Here is a 24,336-nt window from a genome sequence, read left to right on the forward strand (position 1 = left end):
GAGCATAGGGTATCTTTATCTGTCTACGTACCTATCTGTGTTTGCACTTTCCTTCTTTCAATGCTCAAGCCTAATCATGTCGAGGAGTGAAAATGGGGCACTACTGTTTCCGAGGTCCCACGTACTACTAGTTTTTGGACTCTTTCCGTCGATTGATCACCTTTCATTTTTCAATCACACCCACCGACAATTCATATTTTTTTTTGAAGTATTTTTTAATCATTTAAATATTTAAAAAATAATAATTTACAATATTTTAAAAAAATAATTTTTTAATTACTAAATAAAAAATATATATATCTAATCCCATTATCGACACTATATTTTCCTTACAACTTAGAAAATGCTGGATACACGAACAAATGCACGGACCAAGGTTGCACGAAACAGAAGAATTGTTTTACAATGCAATTGGATTTGAGGCTAAAGCAGATCTCATGCAAATCCAAATAATCTATTTAAAAATTTTATTTATTGATACATTAATACGCTATCACTTAAAATTAGTATAAAAAGTAATGATATTTTTTTTTTTTTTTAAACTGTAATAAGTCTCCCAGTCACTAATGTGTTTACTGTTTACACATAAGAACATTAGAACTTCACTATGTTCTCACTCGTCGAGTATCAAACGAGGATTAGGACCATGACACAAGCTTGACAAAAGACTTTTAAAAAGTATCACATGTATTTTTTTAAAAAATAAAAAATGAAAAAATAAACTCTCAACAATCATCAATAGCTTTACGAAAATGCATTCATAATCAGAATTGAAAAAAATAATTAATCAGAAGAAATAATTGCTTGTCCAATAACTCAACCATGATGATACCCCCCCAATAAATAATAATTACTCAACCATTATGGATTCCACATTATCAGGCACCATGTCGTGGCTCATCACCTAAACTAATAGCCCACTGAAGAATAGACTCGTCTCCCAATCCCATTTTATGAATGGTAAGAAAGTGATATCTAAAATGATATTTGATTTCCCTTACATAAAGCTCCGCAATATAAGAACCATCCAATGTTGTGTATCATTTCGTTAACTGAATAGAACATCAAATTGCAGAGCATATCGGCCAATGGGGAAGGAAAAAGACTGGGAAAAGATCCAATGAAACAAAATATCTGGAAGATGCCGAGCCAATGTGTTGAGACTATATTTAAAAAAGAAAATGTAATAGAGGGATGACAGTATAAAAAGGGAAACAAAACACGTAGACAAGAAAGAGTCCACAATGGCTTTTGCTTGAAGACAACAGGACCTCTTTTCACATCTTGAATGTAAGATGAAATATATCCACAAGTATAAAATATTGTATCTTTTATTGATTAGGATCTATTCCTTGGCCAAAAGGTGAAAAAATAGAAAGAGGTGGGGGGGGGAGAGAGGGAGTGAGAAATGGACTTGATGCAAGTTCAGCCCTCACAACATCAACTACACTAGTTACCTCGGAGCCACTAAGATCCAAAGCCTCAAAAATTGATAGACAGATTCCTACATACCATCTTCATTTCACATCAAGAGTTCCGAAGAACAACTTCCTTTCGTACTGTTCAAATATAAAAATCTGAAGCATGGAAAAATTAGGGGGAAAACAGGTTAATAGAGCAGTATAAACAAAATAAAACACAACAAACTGCATGGAGCAAGATAAGTTGATACCTGAAAGAACATCTTACAGTACTTTTTAAATTCCGAAGGGCCTGGGAACCTGGGTTCAAACTTATCCAGGTCAACATCCAGGGTTTGATCCAAAAAAGATAGAGCAATAAGAACAGAAAGCTACTCATCCTGAATTGAATGAAATACATAGTCAAAACAACCAAATAACATCAAAGAATATCTCTGATCAACTAACAAAATAATAGAAGAAACGCTACATATCATCCACTGAACAACATAACATGAAACTGGTTAGGTCATTTTCGCCACCTATGCATGCAGAAACCCAATGCTTTGGAATGCTTAGTGCCAAGCATCGACAAATCCAGTCCTAGCAACATCCAATGCGTTTATACTTTCTAGTCCCCTCGCATAAAAAAACAGATTATACGATCTGGCAATGGAAGACCTCAATCAATTGAAACTATGTCACTTTTGCCATCGGTGTGCATTCTTTGAGTGCAATACTTCAGATCCATAGCTGGAACAAGAAAGAGACAAAAAAAATGATACATGAGCATCAATACCTCATCATCTATTATTCAAAATAATAATTCTAGTACAGAGAATGTAAAAATATTGCAAAAAAAAAAAAAAGAGAGAGAGAGATCATAACCGGATGAAGTAAAATCCCCATACCGGTTACTTGGTTGAAGAATTTCGTTTTAATGATGCCATCCAGCTGCTTGAAGCACCAGTTCCATTCCCGAGTCCACGACCCATGTAAACAGTTTGTGCTGGACCCTCAGGTGCGGCAAATTTACTTTTTAAAGCTCTTGGCAGAGCAGATGAAGTAGATGGCATCAGCACATTTCTCACTGTCTGCAACAATATATGTCAAGAAATTTCGAATGAAATTCACAATATGACCAAATTATGGCAAAAGAGTGATGACAGTAAGCAGCAAAGCTTTGATAGACACAAAGATATCACATCAACTGCAACAGGTGGATAGACACCCAGTATATACATTTATGGACTCCAAAAGAAGTGAACAGGAGATTGAAGCAAATGAACCATGACATAATTAGCATAAGAAAATGGCTTACATGTTCCTCCACTGGGTTTGGAACACCAAAATTGCGACTTGTAGATGATCTAAACTGCATATGAACATCTTGATGTGTATGCTTACTTGCTCCCCCAGGCTTTGTAACCTGAGCTGAATAAGACGCATCCTTAATTCCTGAAATTCAAGAATGAACCAAAGACATAATAAGATACACTGCAAAACATCATCTTAAATATAACAGGGTTCCTCTTCGAATAAACGAAGCTATTGTAACCCAAATTTTAACTCAAGGGAAAATCTTAATGCCAGCTAAATTGGTAAAAACAGCATGTTTTATAAGTCAAAACAGAAGAGATCCAGTATTAACCAGCAACCCAGACTTCAAAGCTGCTGTTCATTTCTATTTCATTTGTGTATTACAAGAAATTATGGCGTCGACTCATTTACACACAATGCATGCAAATCAATATGCTATGGAAAACTTACTGAACAATTTCATTTTAAAAGACAATTTGTATGGCCCCTGACTGTATTCATCACAATGCATGCAGAAATACTCAATGTTGACTGCAACCCGGCCACAACTTAAAATTTGGGTAAGACCTAGAATTACTCATGAACATGAGCAAGGATGGAGCTTACCTATATGCTTATTCACATCCATCGGCATTGGTAGCCTGCCAGTCACTCCAACTGGCTGCAAATTTAACAGTCAAGTTGTCAGAGAACAGAAACAGTCAAAATATTAACAACAGTTAGAAAGGCCATCTACAATTTGAAGTAAATTTAAAGGAGTTGCTAAAGCTAAAACTTAAATGGAACTTAGATAGAGAAAAGATGTTTCATGCATATAAATGTTTGCCAGCAATTTGCTTAATATAGCGGATAGAACAAAAAGTTATGGTAATACTAACAGTTGATTGAGCCTGCGTCTTTGTCCGTTGTGTCTGCTGGTATTTTAGAATGGTCCAATCAAATACATAATCGAACTCATATCCTGCTAAGATCAAAGAATCATAAAAATCACGAGCCAAACTCGACTGTCAATTGATGCTCAAAACAAATTTTAAATGACACCGCCATAGAAAATGATTTAGGATATTTTCTACAGAAAGAAAGACGGTGAATCTAAACTAGTACAAAGTTGGTAAGATAAAGAACCCCAATTTTGCACACTCAATGACGACAAGTACAACAAGGTCCACCTGCTAAAGTCTAAAAAATATGGACTACTTTTAAAATTGGCAAGGTAAACTATGTCTTAATCAAATCAGTGCTTCCTTTACTTGGCAGTGTTTTTAGACACATGCTAGTCTCGCTAAACATCACTAATCACAAGAACTCTAGATTTCCAATGAAAATACAAGCTTCTGTAGTGCAAATGACTTATAAGTGATTAGTCATTTGTAGATAGGGCATACTTCTTTGTAATTGGCAGTTGATGCCCATTCTTGTTAATAATACTTATTTTTACTTATAAAAAAAAAAAGTGATTAGTCATTTGCAGTGAATATCAACTTGTTGAATTACTTGGGCTGCAGTTATAAAGGCAATGGTGCAATTTCAAGATGTGATGAAATAAAAATGATAAGTACCTTCTCGAGTAAACAAGTCACGAAACAGGCGCTTCAAGAATCCATAATCAGGCGTTTGATCAAAAGTCAAAGAGTGGCAATAATGGAAGTATGATGCAAACTCCACAGGATGTGACTTGCACAGGAACTGTTAAAAGAAATGCGAGTTAGCCGACATTAACACAGAAATCCAAGCTTAGATGATGAAATGCACCTAAGAAGCAACCATCAGAATTTCCTTGAGCCAATAACAATATATGTCCATAAACCGTTAAGAATTGATCCTCCTCCGCTACATTATACACAGCATCTCTACTCTAGCTTCTTCCACAACTTAAAAGTTTTTCCTTTTTCTATTTTCAATTACTAGGTAGGTTAACTCATGCAACCATGGGATCAAAACCTGCAACCTTTCATCCACCACCACATATTAAAGGGTGGTAGAAGTGTGATTTGGGCTACCTTCATAAAGCCCATTTCTAGCCCCTTTTTATTTAAAAAATGAAACCCCAACATGATGCAACTCATCTTAGAAAAAGAAAAAAACACTTGGGAGCTCCTCATACAGCTTAATTGGGTTATTTATTAAATTATTAATTGTCCTAAGAGCTTAAATTGATAGGAATGAGTGAATTTAATTTTTCTTCCTAACATTTCCATTCACGTGTGAGCCAAACTCCTCCTTAATAAGTAGATCCAAAATGTCAAATATTTAAATGAAATTTGGGGTGAGGTGTAAATTCAAGGTTCAAACTCAAGACTTCTACTCTGATACCATATTGATCACCAGCTGTCCCAAAAGTTTAAGTTAATTGGAAGAATTAAATTTATTTTCTAACATTCGTATTATTCTTTGGGTCTTGCTAATGAAAATGCAAGAAAAATGGGGTAGTTTCTTTCCTTTTGGAGGGGCGTGGGGTGAGAGTCAAACACGACCATATTAGAATTGAATGATTTCTTCCATTCAAACCATAAACATAATTTATAAAATTAATCATGTTAAGGATACATGCCTCAATAGGAGTCGATAACTTCTTCTCACATATCTTGTCATATTTTTGCTTTTTTACTGCAGCCTTTAGACCCTGCCAAGGAAGACTAGACATATAAACAAACTGGTCAGTTTGATGGAGTCATGAAATTATATGCTCATATTCATATCATTAGGTGAAAATATCAAAAACATCAAGGCTATTAAAAATGACAAGCTTAGGCATAACATACCTTCCTCTTAGAAAGTACAGGAGAACATAGCCAAGTGACTCCAAATCATCCCGACGGCTTTGTTCTGAGAAATGAAATAAAGTAAATAAGGAAAGATACAGCAATCTATCAGTCAATGGAATGGACTACATCTTTCTACTTACCAATTCCCAAATGAGTATTGCAACTTGCATAACGTGCAGTCCCTGTCAAGTTTTTGTTCTCTCTTTGTGATTTTGTCAAAAGATGGGAGGAAAAGGGAATATTTAGCCAATTATGATCACGAAACAATAGTATCGATGTATACAATACTTATAAAAAAGACAATAGTATCTATGTAAACATAAATACAGAGGAATGGATAAATAAAGGTACAAAATAAATTACAGAAAGTTTTAGTAATCATTACAGCCTTGCTAACAAAGCCATCACCATATTCCAGGAAACCAATTCTGTAATTTTTCCCCATTTTTGCAGGTGCCATAGCAACCATTTACAATAATACAAAAAAGACTTCTACAAATTTTCTTATGCTTTAAAAACCATCTAAAATTACAAAAACTGTTACTCTAAAAATATAATCTCGTCATATGAAAGATTAATCTGTCTGATAAATTACTTCAAAAAATTTCTTTCAATTTATAAAAAATAATTTAATAGGAAAATCATATTAACTGAACCCATATTGAACGTGTGTAATGCATGCATTGAACCTAGTAAGACCCTCTAGAACAGTTAGACAACTAATAAGAAGCACAAAACCTGGATTTCAAGCAAGAATCTGGTCGCAGGGTCTTTACCTGTAAGGAATATGCTTATTTGTTGTCGGATCTCGGTATCTTTTTGCAAGTCCAAAATCAATCATATAGACCTAATGAACATGATAACTTTGATAAGGACAGAGAATAAAAGGTGGAAAAGAGGAGACCATAATAACTTATGCGGTTAGATCTTGAAGAAGTCACCAAAATGATATTTACCAGAGTTGCTTTCCTGCCAAGACCCATGAGGAAGTTATCTGGTTTGATGTCTCTATGCAAATACCCTTTAGAATGCACATACTCTATTCTTGTAATCTGCAATACAGTAAACAACACAAATTAAATGAATAACATTGTTTGATCATTCAACAAAATTGAATGGAAAGAACTAAAACTATTTGTACTTTGTGACAACAATAATGCAGCATGCCAAACTTCAGTAAGAGTTCTTATATTATATCTTGACACAAAACAATTTGGAGGTACATGATTTATATAAATTAAATATCAGTTAAAAATCTTCTATAAAGAAGTGGTTCCTGATTTAATCACAATTCACAACAGAAAGAAAGAAACACACACAAACACCCCCCCCCCCCCCCCACACACACACACACACTCCGAAAGTTTTAAAACAAATACCCCTTAAGAACAAATCTAATAAATGAGATACCCTGAAAAGAAAAATTAAAATGAGACTAACAAACCCTTCTCCAGCGGCTAAAACAACGGCAAAATATAGGCTGCCTGTAACAACAGTGACGGAAAGCCATCATTAAGTCAATATCCAATTACCATATGATCAGCCAACATTAAAACCGTTTTCAGGGAGAACTTCCTTCCACAATAGACGAAAAGATCTTCAAGACTTGGTCCCAGCAAGTCAAGGATGAGGGCATTGTCTTCTCCATCTACTCCACACCATTTCATGTTTGCAATACCGCCTGAGAGTCACAAACTCGATGAATTAATATCCAAAACAATATGACCAGCTAAACAACTTGCGATAGCTCCAACATAAATTTTCTGCTACTTCATCCTTACTTCCTCCTTTAAGAATATTATATAGCTTGGCCTCATATAGCAATTGCGGATGCTTGGTCTTGCGGTTTTCCTACAAACCAAAAGGTGTGTGTGAGTGAACGATAACCAAATAGCTAATACTAGACCCTATACAAAGTTCTTCTCAAATAAGCAACTTAGCAAAGCAAACCAGAACATTGTTTTATCCCGCGGTACCCTTCTATACAAGTCCAATTTCTTAAACAGCATGCAATTTTGTACAGGAAAACAATCCAATAATTAGATTAATTTTCCATTGAAAATAATGCATTGCTCTGACATAAGCAGAAACAGCTCAAGACAACACATTTGAAACCCAAGTAGAATTCAAGGGGCTAAAACAACGAGAGAACACGAGCTCACTATTCTCTTTGCCCAAATTCAATAAAATCGAAACGCAAAGGATAAATCAAAGAAGACTTACAATCTTCACGGCGACGATTTCACAGGTGTCGATATGGGTCGCTTAAACAAATCAAGAAAAATTGGGAACGGAAAATCAATAATCAGAACGGGAATTTTTCTAAACAGAAAAAAGAAAACTACACAAATCAGTAGATCCACAAACCAAGAAAAATTTCACCAAACGATCCGCTGCCTATTTTGCGACCTAATTTGTACTTCTCTCCCACGATCCTCTCCATTTATATCTTCCTATCGCTCCCTCCCTCTCCTGTGGAACTCAATTAAAAGAATGTCGGAGGGTTCCCAACGAATGATTTGGAACGAGGTCTTCAATGAAGGCCGACGGATGAAGACCCGGAGAGAAGGATCAAGAAATTATATATACTCGATAAATGAAACCGAGCCGAGTTTTGTTATTTAGAGTGGATGACGGGGACGATATTAAAATTTGTGAAAGTTTGGGGCCATTTCGCAAATGGTGACAAATTTCATCTTCTGAATGTCCGTTGAAGTCTTTCCAAGTACCGATAGAACCGACTGCTTGAGCTGTTTTGAGGTTGTTTCCTACTCTATTTTCTATAAATATGTAATTTCATTTGGAGTTGTCACTTTATAGGATAAGAAATTGTCCATCCTTCCTTGTGATCTTTCATTAACAAGAGAAATTACTACATATTTTCGGACTCTAAAATAATACATTTATCTCATCTTATTAAATCATATATTGTAATTAAAATTAATTACGTAAACATTAATCTTAATTAATATAACTTCATAATACCACGTGTCTATATTTTAACAACTACTAGTTAATTAGAGCTTTCTTTGTTGGGTTGTTAAATTAGTTAGATTCACTTATATTTAATATTTATCTTTTTTAACATTATTTTTAAAATTTTAATATATTTATCCTTTTTTTCCATAATAAACCCTTATAATTCGGCCATGTATTCTAAAAAAAATCTTATCTGTACACCAAATTTGCTATAACTCTATAACACATTTAAAGAAGCTGTCTTTTAATACATGTGTATATATATTTATATACTAGTTATGTTAGGTAAAGGTGTTAGGTGGGCAAGTTTTGCTGTAAGTCTTGCATTACGAGAACAGAAGTATTATCCAATTGAGATCCTCCGCTAAGCATATGAAAATATGAAAAGATTTGGTCCAGAAAAGAAATTTATTCGTTAAACTTCGAGGAAATTCTCCATAGTGTATATATTTTTATCACCATCGCTTCGTGGGTTATTTCCGGTAAACTTCAGGGGGCACAAAAACAAAAAAAAAAAATTTGAGTTTTAACGTTGGATTTTGGTTTAATTCTTTAATTGACTGTCTGCTCGTTTTCTTTCCTAATTAATTAATTAAGATATGTTTGGATAGTGAGGTGATCTTAAATGATCTATAAATAATAATAATAAAATAATAAAAAATAATAATATAATATTAAATAATAAAAAATATGTAAAATTAATTATAAAATATTAAATAATAATAAGATTACTCTATTACCCAAACACAATCTTTTAAAAAAAAAAAAAAATTAACTTTGAATGCATTGACCAGTCAACCTAGGAAGGAAAAAAAAAAAAACTTGCTTTACATCACACGCACAATTATATGACCTGTCAACAACGAATCACATAAATACATTAGATGTAAAGATTTGGTTCAATTTTTGAAATGCGTTGACTTCTAATCGTTCCTACTTATTTCCTCTGTATACCTTCGCCTATTTACCCAAGTTAATATAATCTTCCTTTCAAAAAATTAATAAAATATTATTCTATCCATTAAAAAAAAAAAAATCCTATTTATTCCCTCCTATTATAGAAGCACCCGTATTATCAATTTAGCCTTTAAAAAATCAGAAAACCTATTTCTATCATTTTTTTCCATTAAACTTGTAATTAAAAACATGAAATTATTAACTTGCTTAAAGGAAAGCAGTTTGGGGCACTGTTGGAATGGGCATGCCGTACTTCGTTCCGTAGTTACAAGGAATGTATCTAACCAATTTGCTATAGACCGGGTGGTTTAAATATTGGAACATAATTGAATATCCCCTCCACATCAAGGGAAACCCCGAGAGCTCGGCGAAGGAGCTCCGGCGTGGAGGTCTCACCCTTCGAAGTGTTGAACCACGGCCCCCCTCCAACTTCTACTGCCGCCGTGTTACTTGTAACATCCAATATGATCTGTAAATTAACAAGAATTATTTAAGGCGTCAAAACTCCTTTAAAATGCTCCATAACAAGCAAATGCTAGAAAGTTGCCAATAGTCCGAATAAATTTAGAGGTATAAAATCTAATTGATTTACTTAATTAAAAGAAAATAATCAAATATAATGGGAAGGAGGGAGGGAGGGAGAGAGAGTGACACACCTTCCCCTTACTGCCATCACATGTTCTTTCCCACATTTGTAATCTTAGGACACCAGAACAAGAATCTTTACAAGCTGGAGCAAATCCAGCTTCTGATGTTGGAGCGCGCAATGCTGTACCGGGGTCCTTTGTTGTTGCCTCCAATGTAACCTGAACAGACAACAATATGTTATTGTTTATACTCCTGCAACAGCCCTGATATCACCATCTTATAATCTTTCAAAGCAAGCAATTAAATCCTACAAAACCTAATAAATTCACTAATTTATGCCTAAATTCAGCTTGGCTTCACATTCTTTTGCTGAGGAAAGAGTGTAGGAGGTGGCAGGTGGCACCTCGGTCCGCAGCCCAGGAAGGTATCTCTGAGAATGAATGGTGTACCTGACTAACCCCATAAAGCTAGGTAGTACTTACTGCAACATGAGTGTTAAGCTTTACATGTTCAGATAAAAAAGACCACCAATATCATGGCGACTTCACTGGCATGTGAAACTAGCACGTAAAAGACTGGAGAATGGAATTATCAATTAAGAGATACACAATTACCTTATGTGTCTGATTCTCTGCGGACATGTACCAGTAACCCCAAGGATCAACTTTCCAATTAACAACACCATTCCATGGCACAAATTCATAGAAAATTCCATCATAGTGAACTCCAATCTGCACCAGTAAGTATCATAACATTTATCAATGCAAAGAGAAGAGAGGCCACTGCTAGTTTGAGATGAAGCACTTGACCAGATCTTGTTTTTCAGTGAAATGCTCCATATAATTGGGGCAACAAGATGGAGGAATTTTCTCATCTTTTTTCACATGATTTTCAGGAAGAAGATATTCTCAATGCAATAGAACCAGATTCCTGGATAAAAGCATCTTGACAAAGCATATTAACTTTATAACTGCCATGTGAGTTAACTTCCTTTGTCTTAAAGCAATAATTCATGGTTAGAAACTCCCTTTTTCGTAAAAGGATGGAGGAAGTCATGGCTAGAGAAACAAATTTATATACCAGTCTGGCATAGAGAAACGACCACAACTAAACTTCTTTCTGTTTTCTTTCTCCCTTAGTACCCTTGGACCTCCCTATGACACCATCTTCTAGTTTTCAAGGAATTGTATTTACCATCCATAAAAATTTAAGCAAATGTGAGAGAAAACAAAGCAATATTGAAAAAGAACTGCCTCGCTAAATTACGTACCAATGCAGCATTTTCAAAATTCTCCGTCAGTCCAGGTAGTTGCCTCAACCCACCAGCTGCGGTGAGAGCAACTTCTCCACTAGCACCTTGAAATCCATTACACTGAACCTGCAGTAAGACATTAATACGTAAGAGGCCGATATTGAGCAGCACAGAAACAATAATCATCAGTGTAAAGACACCAAAGAATGAATACGCTTACTCAATCAGAAACCTACTGGTGAATGAATATCTTCGAAAAGGAGCTCCACCAACAAATTACAACCTTACTTATATATGGGTCAAAGAGAAAGTGGGTTCCATCCATCACCAAAGATGGAGTCGTTACACCTTTAATTGCTAGCAAGCAACAGTCTTAGTTTCCTGGCCCTCTGTTTCAGCCAAAATATTTACCTCTTCTGAATTAAAGGGCAGAAAGCAACATAAAGTAACAGCCACTCTTCAAATGGCAGTGAAAGGGCAAAGGATTCTTCTGCCTTAATATCTGTTCCCTTTCTTTCAAGCAATTTACTTCTTGGAAAAAAGGCTCAAGCTCACGTATAACAACAATGAACATACAAAGAAGTGAAGTTTACAATGATAATATCTATAAAGAGCTAAGAAACAATTACCCAAAACCATTTTCTTGGGAATGCTCCACCCCAATTCTTTTCGGAATACGAAGGGGCATTTTGAAACTCAAACCTTTCACCATCCCACTCTATCGAGCCTGAAATCCAAATTTAAAATCTGAGAACATGTCCTAAATGCGGCATGCAGATTTCTGAAAAAGAAATTTCAAATAGAAGCAAATAGGTTCTGGGTGAGAGGCACATAATCATAGCAAAAGAAAAACTGATATCACAGAATAGAGTCAACTAAAGCCAGGTATAAGGACTGCAAACATCAGTTCCATTGATATAAGAGTTGTCAACCTGTCCCTCTGGATTGTAGGACTTCAAAGGTTTCAAAGCTAAAATGATAGTTTGTAGAATACCATTACTTCAAAAACTCATTTCAGAGAGAATTTATAAAGCTTCCCACGGATTCACGTATATGGATCGAGATAACTTGAGGAGGAGAATCTTAGTAATAGATTGGTTTTGTATGTGCAAGAGGAGTAGGGAAACAATTGATCATCTCTTGCTCACTGCAAAGTCGCTAGAACATTATGGGCCTCATACTTCTATCTTTTTAGAGTGGAGTGGGGGGATGCACCAAAGGGTTTCAGAGTTATTGGCGTGCTGGAGAAGTCAGTTTTTGGATGCTGAGCTCAGATCATCTAAGTTGATCTATGAATAGTAGTGTTCTGTAAGTTTCATTGAGATGTGTTTGAATGTAAATAGATTGTAATATGTATTTGAATGTATGAAATAGGTTGAGATGAATTTAACATTTTTATGTGAAGTTGAAAAAATAGTGAGTTCTATCAATGATTGATTTGAAATATGTTCAGTTGATTTCAACAGCCAAAAACTAAAGAGTTTGGATAGCTCCTTTGTGCATAAAATTGCCTGTGGAAGGAACACAATTCGGGGAACTTTGAAGGCCATGAATAGTCAGCGGATGAGCTTAGTTCTGTTGTATTGAGAACCCTCTATGTCTGTGAAATCACTACTTATCCTAAAAGTTTTAGCTGATGGGAAGAGATAGATTTTATTATTTATTTTATATCTTAACACTCCCCCTCACATGTAGGCCAAACATTCCCTCAATAGGTGGCTCAACATGTAAAATATTTAATTAATTGTGATAGAGTGTAAAGTCAGAGTTCGAACTCGACATCTCTGCTCTAATACCATGTGGAATCATTACTTGTTCCAAAAACTTAAGTTAGTGGGATAAAATAGATTTTATTATTTATATTATATCTTAAAAATGTCAAGGCATCAACTCAAACTAGCTTTAGCTATACTTAGATTATATGTTTTCTTTTTTTCCTTCTCCTCTCTAGTCAAGTGCTCCTCTTGTAGATAGTACTTTAAACCTCTTTTACTTGGTATCAGCTTTTCCCACATACAATATGTGATCCGGTTTGCACCTCTGTGCAAATTTTCATAAAAATGACTTGCTTATCAAAAAGCCAAATCTTAATTGCTAATGGGTGGACGTATCTAATAATGTCGTGGTGACTTGTACCACAAGGAGCTTATAATGTTACAATGGCATTCTTTCGCAGGACTATATCAATAAAAATTTCAGAGCGGGGACCTCTTCCTCAAAAAAAAAGAATATAATACCTGTTGACAGTCCGCTTGCCATGCATATTTGCCAATGGGGTTCAAATACAGGAAAAGCTGCAAGCCAGCCTGCTGTGGACTTCTGTTTGGACCCAACATTACCCCAGCCATAAATAGGGCGGGTACTGTACTCCCAACGAGCAGTCTTCACAGTATCCACGTAATTTGATCTGTCATTGAAAAGCCAAGCCACACCAAACAATAACTAACCAGTACTGCTCCATACACAAAATAATTATATTAAAATAATCTTACAAATTGATGTGATTTTATCTAATCTATTAGATCAATTTTACAATAAAAATAATTTTATAATATCATGAACTATATCAAGCCATGCCAATTTGTAAGAATACTTTTATATAATCCATTTGTGGTTAAAGTATTTCTCATAACTAATTAAACGGTTTTTGAGTTTTTTTCCCCCTCCCCTTCATTGTTTACATATTTGATGTGTAATATATTACATCCCAACACATAATGTTGTCCCAAAATCTACAAACATTTAATAAAAGAAATGTAGGGCTAAAGAAAACTTCTATTCACTTGCAGGCCAAAAAAGGAAGTCTACTATACCATACAAATTTCAGATAGAAATATCCTTACGCAGCCTATATTAATTACCTGAAGAATTAGAATATGTGACGCAATAAGTTGTTACCTGCCATCATCACAAATGAAGCCTTGATTCCAAAGTGGGCTAACTTGGAAACCTTCCAACACTCTTTTATCAAATTCCTGTGCGACAACATGACATAAGCAAGGAAAGAACAAAAATTGTCTTTTGCTAGACTTTAACATAATCAGGACATGATTATAATAACATATATGCATTCACTGCCGGTCCACTTGTGATCATAAAAGGGTAATGATATCCTTACACCTCATTTACTGTTATTTTACTATCTAATTACTTTTTTCTCTCTTTTTGCTATTTGAATCTGGATTAAAAATCTCATAACATGAATTTTTGCATAATCTAGAAGAAAATAAATTCAAACAACCAACGTAATCATGTAATTTAATTAAAAATAAATTCAATGTTATAAAAATTGACTCAAAAAGTAAAAAAATGTCAATTTTTATAAAATTGAATTTATTTTTAATTAAATTACATGATTACGTTGGTTGATTGAAATTTTTTTTTTCTAAATTATGCAAGAAGATCATTTTTTCAGATTTTTAATTCAGATTCAAAATGCAAAAGGAAAAAAAATTATTGGATAATAAAATAGTAGTAAAAAAAATACGAGGGTATCATTATCCTCATAAAAAAAAACCACAACTACTAGGATAGGGGACGATGGCCACCAAAAGGAAATATTGAATTAAAAAGTAAAGGACTTCTAAGACAAATAATTTCAACATAAATACACAAAAATTAAAACCAAAGTTGGTGGATCAACCTGAGGAGGGACCTCCTTGTTTGGAGGCTTCAATTCTTTTTCGGCAACGAAAGTATTCCCCAATACTAATTCATGTCTACCTATAAATTAAAAAAGTGTTAGTCAAGACGGACTAAGATCATTCAAGAAAGATTATCACATTATTTATTTGTTAGTCAAAATAATAATAAAATATCATTAATTTAATATTTTTTATCTAATTTATTTTTCTCATATTTTACAATTCAAATCCATTGAAAATTGTATAAACTCAAACACCTATATATATATAATAATAATAATAATAATCAGTAGTGCAACTGCTATGTAGCAACAAAATGAGAAAGAAATTAATATAAATTATTTAATGGAGGGTGAACACTAACCATACAAATATAGAGTTACTGTAGCTAGCAAGCAATATATTTGGCTTTGCATTTTTCAATGTAGACCATTTTAAAGGATTGTTAGCCAAAGTTTGATTTGCATTTACATGCAGCGAATCCAATGAAAATGCTCTAACAATTAATCTTGCAGCTATCAAGTCAACAAGTATAACATAATTGCTTGTGTGAAAAACAAGAAACCAAAGGAAGGTTGACAAAAGGATTCACAAACTGCTGCAACGGCCTAGGTGCTGTGATTTTCTTTCTAAGTATAAGGCAATTGGTTCGATGGCATAAAGAAAATCTTACTTCCCCAAAAGTACTGAGATTCTTGAGAGTATTGGCAAATATACTTGTCATCAGCGCCGAGAATTTGAGCCCCAACTCCGGTAAATCTAGGTCCATGTTGTGCCTCTTCAAATGGTGTTAATTTCTTACGGAAGACAGGGTTCTCCACAGTATACATAAAGCAGAAGCTCTGTCTCCGTTCCGGGATTGAGACCTTGAAGTACCAACCCTCAAAAAATTTCCTTGTACTTCCGTCGAAATGGTACCTACTTCAAACGGTTGGCAAGTTATTTACTTCTGTCCAATGAAATTTGCATGATTTTTTTTTTTTTTACTAGCTGTTCAGATGATTTCTTAACGTGGCAAGTTATTTATTAAAAAATATAATAAAAAAAAATACAAACACAATGGTAACAAAAAGAACCTAGAATTTCAATCCTTTCCCTAAACTTGCCAACGGCTAGAGCATTCTCAAGGTAAGTATTATATTAAAAATGTAAATTATTTGGAGAATGGCTCAATAAAGGAGCTCTGTCGGATTATGTAAAAGGAAATCTAAATTACAATTTGCAACAATAACCTGTTATATATAACGGGTACTGTTATTGTAAATATTTTTTTATTATTTATATTTTATTTACTTTTTCATTTTCTTTTATTTTGATTTTTGCTATATAAGCAAATTCTTTTTATTGTCCATCATTTAAAAAATTAAAGCACATTTTTTTCTAAAAAATATCTTAAAAATATTTTTTATTCAATTTTTTCGTATTTTGATTTTACTTTTATTTTTTATTTTTAGCTTATATATTTTTATTCTGTGTATAAAACTGAATTATATTGTATATAAAAATATATTGTAAATATAAAAAATATATATGGCTTTTGCAAATTTATTGGTAGAAATAGAATATTTTAAAATAATAATAATAAATTATTTAAATATGAAAAAAATAGATAAATTAATATATGATATATTGTAAAAATTACCATATAAAAAAAAATTAATAATATATTTTAAATAATAAGATAAAAGAACTATCGTGAATACTCTAAACAAGGCTATTGCATTTACATAGCCCAAGTGCTGATTGAAAAGTTTTTGTAGTTATCGTTTCCACGTAACACATTTAGAGTATGTTTAGATGTTGAAATGAATTGAGTTGAATTGTAATGATAAAATATTATTAAAATATTATTTTTTAATATTATTATTATTTAAATTTTAAAAAAATTGAATTGTTTATTATATTTTATTTTAGAATTTGAAAAAGTTGTAATGATGAGTTGAGATGAATTAAGGTGAGTTTGATAACCAAACGTATCTTTATTTATATTTATTTTTAATTTTTTTCATTCTAAATTCTTTTACTAATATAATAAGAGAAAAAATTACCCGCTGTGAGGGGTTCGAAGCTCCCTATTCGGAGGCGTCGGCACGTAGAGTGGACTGACAGAGCCCGAACTATCTTCGTCTATCTGTCTTTCAACAGTAGAAGAAGACCCATGGGATTGACCTTTCGACATTGAATTGGAGGCGAACACGCATGGACTCGTCCGGAACCCAAGCTCCCTTAACCTCCCGAGTTTTGAAGACCGAGCTAGTTTAACACTGGAATTAAGGTTTACAAATGGAATCCCTAACTTTGAATTGAAACGGTGAGGTTTGTAGACGAAACACACCTTTGCTTCCATTGCAAATGACCTCCTCGAGTTTGATAATCCGAAAAGGGTTTAAAGAAGTTAAATTGCTCAGACACTATGCGAGCATGTCGTTTTATATACTGAGAGAGTCGTGCTCTACCTCACTTAACTTCCAGCGGACCTCACTCAACTACCAGCGGTCCAGCATTCAAGGCACAATGCGACAGGAGTGGGCTCCGTACCACGGTTGAAGGCGATGACGCGCAAATCAGGAACCATTCGAAATAAGGAATTTTTTTAAAAAAGTCAAAAACTGTAGTATGTAACTAATAGGGCTAAAAACCAAACCGACAGTTTTTTAGATCTTTCATGCCGACCAAAACTGGCCGATAGTTAGGGAGAGAACCGGCCAGAATCCTGATCGGTTCAACGGTCGGCGGTGATTAATCTATTCTTAAACTCACATCATGAATTTTAAAATAAATCAACTCAAAATTCATAAAAAAACTAAAAAATGCATAACAAAATCACAAATTAAAAAAAAAAAAAAAAAAAAGTGAACCTTGAGTCGCAGAGACGTTGGAGACAACAGAGAGATGAGAGAAGGTCGGAGAGGCGTGGGTTTAACAAACGGAGGGTAGCGACGATGTGGGGGTCTGCGGGACTAGGGGCGGCGGCTTCATTTTTGTAAAGGGGAAGTGAGACATAGAAACTGAGAATCAGGAGGGAGCTTAAACTTGGGAGGGAAGTGGAAAGACATGAAGAAGAGGAAGAAGAAGAAGACGAGAGAGGGGGCGGTTATTTGGAAACGCCGTCATTTGGATTAAGAGGAGTGGTACTTACAGTTTTACTTGTATTTTTATTTATAATATTCGTTTTATTAATTTTTTTAAAATTTAAAATTTAATAATTTTTAATGTATCAATAATTAATACGTAGAAAAATAAGATTTTTATAAATTTTTCTTAAATATATTTAATATTTTTCTTGAATTAAAGCTAAAAGGGATCGTTTCATTATTTTTTTTAATAAACTTAATGACCAAAACGACGTTATTTTATTCAATTAAGTGAAATGATATCGTTTCATCTATATTTAAAAAAATACATATATATATATATATATGTTATCGCAGTTCGACAGTTTGACATTGGTTCAAATCGAGACTGAATCAGCCAACGTCGAATTTAGCAAATTCCTATCGCTGGCCAATCTATTTTGACTGGTTTCTGACTCCGATAATCGATTCCTATCGATGACGGCCAATCCGGTCCAGTCAGTTCCTATACACCCTAAGTAACTAAGGTTAGTTTGTTTACAAAAACATTCTCAATTCATTTCATTTTATCTTATCTAATTATTATAACTTTATCAAAATTTTAAATAAAATATAATAAATAATTTAACTTTTTTAAATTTTAAAATAAAAATTATATTTTAATAAAATTTTATTCAATTTTTAACTTTTTTTTCTAATATAATCGTGTAACTAAATTAAATGAGGAGTTGCTAAGAAAAAAAAAATTTAAATGAGGAGTTTTGCACATTACAAACTGTAACCGTAAAGTTTTGCCGACTATAACATCTAGATTCTAAATTATCTAGAGATCGCAGCCTTCGAATTATTTTTATTAAAGATTTATCTTAGAACTTACAACCATCTGCATTCATAATTATAATTTATACACGTAGGAGTTTGAATGCAAAGCAAATGTCCAGATAAAAGTATTGTTGCGTTTTCTATAGGGCAATATATAACTTTCAAAATACATATAGATTATAATTAATCATTAAAATTGATAATCATATAACTAACGAACTCATCATTACAATTTTTTCAAATTCCAATACAAAATATAATAAATAATTTAACTTTTTAAAATTTTAAAATAATAATAATATTAAAAAATAATATTCTAACAATATTTTATCATCTCAACTCAACTCACTTCAACATCCAAACACAACCTAAATAATGTGGAAGTATTTTTGAATTTTGTAAATTATAAAAGATAACTATTAATCATGTAGTGGCAAAACAATATAGATAGGTGAATTAAAGCATGATTTCTAAAAAAGAAGTCAAGAGGTATATATACAAATATTGTAAATTTTAATGTTTGTTTGTTAACTGTAGACATGTATTTGTTTCACATCCATCATGTGATCAGACTGTCCAGAAAATAGTTAACTTTTCTTTTTTGGCTTTCAGAAAATAGTTAACTTGTTTTAAGAATATAGAACTATTTTTTGTTCATGAAATTGATATTTCCAACTCACGTATAGTTTTATTATAGTTGGAAAAAAAGAGAGCTTAAAATTAAAATTTATATTTTAAAATGTGATTTTATTCGTTAGTTCTCTACCCTTTGTAATCCTACACCTGCAGCATTGCTTGAAGATTTCGGCTCTTACGCCGACATTCTCACGGCCAGATTTCCCAAGTACGTGAGATTGACTTCCTTACCAGCAGCTGAAAAAAAATTTATATAGATATATCACAGCAACCGTCTCCTCACTTTCTTTCGCAACCAAATTCAGAAACTGACGACTTTGACTCCGGCCACCTAGATCCATCATGCATGGTGTCTTTTTCTTTTTGGTAAGACCTCGCCGATTTCTCTTTCTTTTTTCTTCACTATTTTTCCTCAATCAAATGGCGACAAAATGTGATCTATGATCCATCGTAAGGCTATGCATTCGGATTTGACTTTTTAAAACCATGCGGATATCCACCCGGATAAATTCGGTCAAAATCCAAACGGGTATCGAATTTGAGTCCGAATACCCAAATTTTAACCGGATCCGGATTTTTTTACATATTTTTTGAACACTTTTTAAATGGTTTTTTTAAAAAACCTTTTTACCGCTTTCTAAAAATAAAAACCTTATGGCACTTTTTAAAATGATTTTTTTTTAAAGATATTTTTTAAACAATTTTAAAGCCTTTGAAATAAAATCTTTTGAACACTTATTAAAAGGCTTTTTTTAATAGGTCATTATATTTATTATTTTTTATACGCATTTTTTATATAGTGATTTATCTTTATAGGCATTTTAAACATTTTATTGCCCATTCAAATTTTTATTAAAAAATAATAATTAATAATTAATAATAGATATCACCACTCACAATACACTGCATATTACATTATTGTCTACATCATAATGCAAAACATCAACTTAACAAAGAACAAATTCGAAATGGCTCCCATAATTCAGAGCCATCATCTTGCAGATTAGGAGGTAGCTCCATTGTTTGAAAGATATTTATGTAAGAACACAATTTTGTATGGATTTATGAAGCTTGTAGGTAGAAGTGATTGTAAAAGAAGCTTGTTGACTTGTCTGAAAAAACACATTTAAATTTATCTGTGACTAGGGGAATGTACAAGATTATGCCCTCTTTTGATCAAAAGCATATATATATATATATATATATATATATATATTTATATCGAGTACCGTAAAACCAATGGAGCTTTCAATAGTTCCTGAAGACGAAATGTAGTATTTATTAGTGACTCAAATTCAATATGAAAACAAAATACAACACTCTATTTAAATATCAAAACATTATGCTGGAACTTTATTTTGCTCTCACTTGTCCAAAGAGCAATTAAAAGCTGTAAATTGTGCAACAATTTGACAAAAAGGCATCCAAAGCAAGCACTTGTAATCACTTGACATGGTTTAAGATATTATAAGAAGTTTTGTCTAATGTCAGCTTATGAATACCCAAACAGAATACCTAACAAGTAGTGAGTATATAATATTACCTTGCTATATGCTTTCCATCTTCGATATTAGCATGTTTCATTGTCTGATCTGATCCTCGAGCACCATAGACAAGTCACAACAATATTAGCATGTTTCATTGTTTGAGCATAATTCAGTGCAATAAATTTATAGAAAAAATACCCATAGACATTTATCGAGAACCCAGATCTGAGCACACAAAACCCATATCTGGGCAAACAACATCTAAAACTCATGTTTTTTAGAAAGCATATTGGGCGATTCATCACATGGGTGTATGGAAAAAATAATAAGATATGGGAAACAGAGGAAATACCCACTAAATCTGACGGCACAAATAAAATCTAGACAATAAATTAGAGGCCCAAGATAAAGAAATCAAATAAGATGGAAAAAATAAAGGGGAGAAGACAGAGCCCATGTAAATCACCAAGAGCACAAGTGGGGAATCTTAACATGGAGCAGCAGCAAAGGGGCTCGACCTCTGCAATGCCCATATATTTGGTTACTTGAGAAGCACAAAGTGCTTGAACCTCTCTATTTTGAGGAATTTCTCAAGGTACCATATGATGTGTATCCGTTGACTGAGAACCCTTGCAGTCGTGAATCCCTCCAAGCTTAATCTTTATGAGTTGGTCGTCGACGAATCTGGACACCGTGCCATGATGGGTCTGTGCTGATGACTCTAAAGAGAGGGAGAGACGATCGAGATTGAAGAGAGGGAGAAAACAGCTCATCTTTTGCCTTAGGGTTTTGGCCAGAGAGAGCAAGGGAGAGAGCGAGGAAATCACTAGAGGCGGGGACTAAAATGACCTAATGTAATTTTTTTTTTAAGTAGTGCGGTCACGGGTAACCGCATGGCCAAACCGGACCCTGCCGATTATAATTTATTTTAACCGCCTTGTAAACAATCCGGGCGGTTACCCACTCGGATCCTACCGGATATCCGGTTTTCGGATCGGACCGGATAAAAATCCAGTCCGGATGCACAGTCTTAATCCATCGGAAACAGCTGCCGCCGTCGATCTAGGCTCAGCCACTTGAAATCCTCTGTCCTCTGCCAATTCTCGGTATGCCACGCCGATCCCTTCCCCTTCTCTTCGCGTTACTCTCAGTCTAACGATAAAAGAAATTTTCTCTCAGTATCACTGTTGCACCACCACTATTAGAGGAATCCTAGTAGTCATCGATATCTTTACCTTAGCCCAGCTCCGTCGCACGACGTATTTTCTCCCTTAGTGAGTCTCGATCTCTTCTTTGCTGACGGTGTTTCCCTTAAGTCAAGTGAATGTTGCTTAGTTTTGAAAGTGATTTAAGGCTACGTTAGTACGTTTAAGTAGTTAGGTGATTCCAGGTTTGAAAATAGTAGTAAAAAAAATATGAAAAATAATAATAAATATGAAAAAATAATAAATAATAATAAAAAATGTATGAAAAGTAATAACAAAATATTAAATAATAGTATTGTGATAGGATGATCTCATATTAATCCACAATTACAATCTAAGATGTGATTTGAATAGTAAGATAAGATCAGATGATTTTAAATAAAAAAAAAATATTATTAAAATATAATTTTTTTATAATTTAAAAAAATTAAATTATTTATTATATTTTATATACAAATTTAAAAAAATTATAAAAAAAAATGAGATGAACACTCACTATTTAAACGAGTCAAGCCTACCGTGAGCATGCTCAGCAGGCGAAACTTTTGAAATTACGGGAAAGGGAAAAGCGGATGATTTTGCTTGTGTCAGTGCGTTGGTTTTGGTTACGGGAAAGGGGATGATTTTGCTTGTGTAGGTGGTTTTGTGTCTCCGTCGAGTGCTTGCGTCACTGCAAGTTGTAATTTTTAGCACTTTCAATTAGTTAAAAATTAAATTTATTGGAGATTTAATTATTAAATCATAAAATATGATCATATTGAAATAACTAAATTTTAAATAATTAGAATTTAGTTACAATTATTTTTAAAATTATTTCTAAATTTAAAAGAAATTATTCATTCATCAAATATATTTTATATTAATTATTTTTCTCTTCTTTTTATATCAATTATTTATCTCTTTTTTAAATGATAATTGAAAAATATAATTAGAATACTATTTATAATTAATATATAATATTATAAATAGTAAAATATAATAAAATAAAATAAATTCATAATTAAAAAAATTAAAATATTTTTAAAATTATTAATTACTCATTACTATATAATGAATAAATGAATAATTTAATGTAAAAATTTGATGTGAATAGCTAAAGTCAAATTTATCTTATATTATTTTATTGTCATATAATGAAAAAAATAACTATTCTAATGTGAAAATTTATATGAATGGAAAGTTTAAAAACTTTTTTGTTTGGAACTTAAAATTATCTCAATTCATTATTACAATTTTTTTAAATCTCAACATAAAATATAATAAACAATTCAACTTTTTTAAATCTTACAATAATAATAATATTAAAAAATAATATTTTAATAATATTTTATTATTTTAACTTAATTTAATTTAAATCAGTTAAACATTTCAACGCACTAAATTCATCATTCACTCGTAAAAAAAAAAAAATTGTACTTTTAACGTAATACAATGAGAGTGCTCCTGTACCTCTATTTTCAGGTGAGGGGATGTTTTCTCATCGAGTGCAGAGATATTATCCAGAATTTGAGACCATACGCAAATCCCCCGCACACGCGCTCTCACTCTCTCTCTGGGCTCTTGCCGCCGTCAACAACCACAAAGCACAGTAGCCCCTAGAGACGTCGTGTGTCACCTCCAGCCACCAGATATCCTATAGCTCTCTCACTCCCTCGATTTCTCTTCTTTTCACTCTCGGTAGCCGCTAGCGACGTTGTGCGTTGCCTCCAACCACCAACTTAACCACCCACAGCAGCAGCGTCGCCAGACCCAAACCATCAAAGTCGTGAGACCAGCCCCAACGCTTCTCTCTCCACCTGTTTCTCTCATCTCGGTCACAACCTCGGCGATTTCCAGCTCAACCACCAGCCGCGCTGCTTCATGTCGGTAAACTTCTTTCTGTATATCTCTCTCCGACAGCCTCGCCCTCTTCGTATCTCACTCTTCGTTTCTCTCTTCCTTTCCCTCAGTTCTCAGCAACATCACACGCCTCCGTGTTGTAGTAGCGGCTCCATCGTACCAAGCCACGTAGGCTTCCTTCTGTCGCGACCCAACCCCCTGCTCAGCCACTTTTTCCTTCCCCTCCATGCAAGGCTAAAACATTGGACAACAAGCAACCACTGTAACCCTCCTCCATGCCCCACTGCTTATCATTGCTGCATCTCCTGTTGCCCTTTCTATTGTTAAGGGTGATCTAGGAACTTTTTTGATAAGTTGTTGGAGTTACA

General features: G+C 33.5%; 2 protein-coding genes across 6 annotated transcripts; both read right to left on the bottom strand.

Moving 5' to 3' along the window:
• Positions 1 to 707: 707 nt before the first annotated feature.
• LOC121261159 (casein kinase 1-like protein 3) lies at positions 708 to 8,085 on the bottom strand. 3 transcript variants are annotated; one of them, XR_005939836.1, is made up of 17 exons: positions 7,853 to 8,085; positions 7,709 to 7,749; positions 7,267 to 7,336; positions 7,018 to 7,166; positions 6,442 to 6,537; positions 6,262 to 6,332; positions 5,626 to 5,687; positions 5,483 to 5,546; positions 5,272 to 5,356; positions 4,280 to 4,406; positions 3,599 to 3,681; positions 3,327 to 3,381; positions 2,722 to 2,858; positions 2,312 to 2,494; positions 1,943 to 2,153; positions 1,673 to 1,721; positions 708 to 1,577 (listed from the first exon to the last, which is right to left on the bottom strand). XR_005939836.1 is itself a non-coding variant. In XM_041163364.1 (15 exons), the coding sequence occupies exons 1-14, from the start codon at positions 7,926 to 7,928 to the stop codon at positions 2,315 to 2,317; spliced, it is 1,296 nt and encodes a 431-aa protein (XP_041019298.1). In that variant the 5' UTR covers positions 7,929 to 8,085; the 3' UTR covers positions 1,780 to 2,153; positions 2,312 to 2,314. The 3 variants fall into 3 exon arrangements, 1 of the variants encoding a protein (XP_041019298.1); XR_005939835.1 differs by having other exon boundaries at positions 1,673 to 1,801; XM_041163364.1 differs by lacking the exons at positions 708 to 1,577; positions 1,673 to 1,721 and having other exon boundaries at positions 1,780 to 2,153.
• Positions 8,086 to 9,602: 1,517 nt separating this feature from the next.
• On the bottom strand, positions 9,603 to 17,461 carry LOC121261161 (tocopherol cyclase, chloroplastic-like). 3 transcript variants are annotated; one of them, XM_041163371.1, is made up of 10 exons: positions 16,954 to 17,461; positions 15,579 to 15,826; positions 14,905 to 14,984; positions 14,160 to 14,236; positions 13,499 to 13,668; positions 11,891 to 11,988; positions 11,280 to 11,387; positions 10,624 to 10,740; positions 10,078 to 10,227; positions 9,603 to 9,890 (listed from the first exon to the last, which is right to left on the bottom strand). In XM_041163371.1, the coding sequence occupies exons 1-10, from the start codon at positions 17,250 to 17,252 to the stop codon at positions 9,714 to 9,716; spliced, it is 1,524 nt and encodes a 507-aa protein (XP_041019305.1). In that variant the 5' UTR covers positions 17,253 to 17,461; the 3' UTR covers positions 9,603 to 9,713. The 3 variants fall into 3 exon arrangements, with proteins under 3 accessions (XP_041019305.1, XP_041019306.1, XP_041019307.1); XM_041163372.1 differs by having other exon boundaries at positions 15,579 to 15,823; positions 16,954 to 17,457; XM_041163373.1 differs by lacking the exon at positions 16,954 to 17,461 and having other exon boundaries at positions 15,443 to 15,808.
• Between the last annotated feature and the right edge of the window lie 6,875 nt (positions 17,462 to 24,336).

Source organism: Juglans microcarpa x Juglans regia, chromosome 4D (assembly GCF_004785595.1).
Source record: "Juglans microcarpa x Juglans regia isolate MS1-56 chromosome 4D, Jm3101_v1.0, whole genome shotgun sequence".
Classification (NCBI taxonomy): Eukaryota; Viridiplantae; Streptophyta; class Magnoliopsida; order Fagales; family Juglandaceae; genus Juglans; species Juglans microcarpa x Juglans regia.

Coding starts and splice junctions, on each gene's coding strand:
- LOC121261159 (XM_041163364.1), bottom strand. CDS start 7,928: ATGGAGAGGATCGTGGGAGAGAAGTACAAATTAGGTCGCAAAATAGGC. Junction 6,333..6,441: donor TTGGCAGGAAAGCAACTCTG/GTAAATATCATT, acceptor CATGTTCATTAG/GTCTATATGATTGATTTTGG. Junction 3,682..4,279: donor TGACTTGTTTACTCGAGAAG/GTACTTATCATT, acceptor TGATCTTAGCAG/GATATGAGTTCGATTATGTA.
- LOC121261161 (XM_041163371.1), bottom strand. CDS start 17,252: ATGGAAGCAAAGGTGTGTTTCGTCTACAAACCTCACCGTTTCAATTCA. Junction 15,827..16,953: donor CTTCGAACCCCTCACAGCGG/GTAATTTTTTCT, acceptor AACCGTTTGAAG/TAGGTACCATTTCGACGGAA. Junction 11,388..11,890: donor TCCCAAGAAAATGGTTTTGG/GTAATTGTTTCT, acceptor GTCTTACTGCAG/GTTCAGTGTAATGGATTTCA.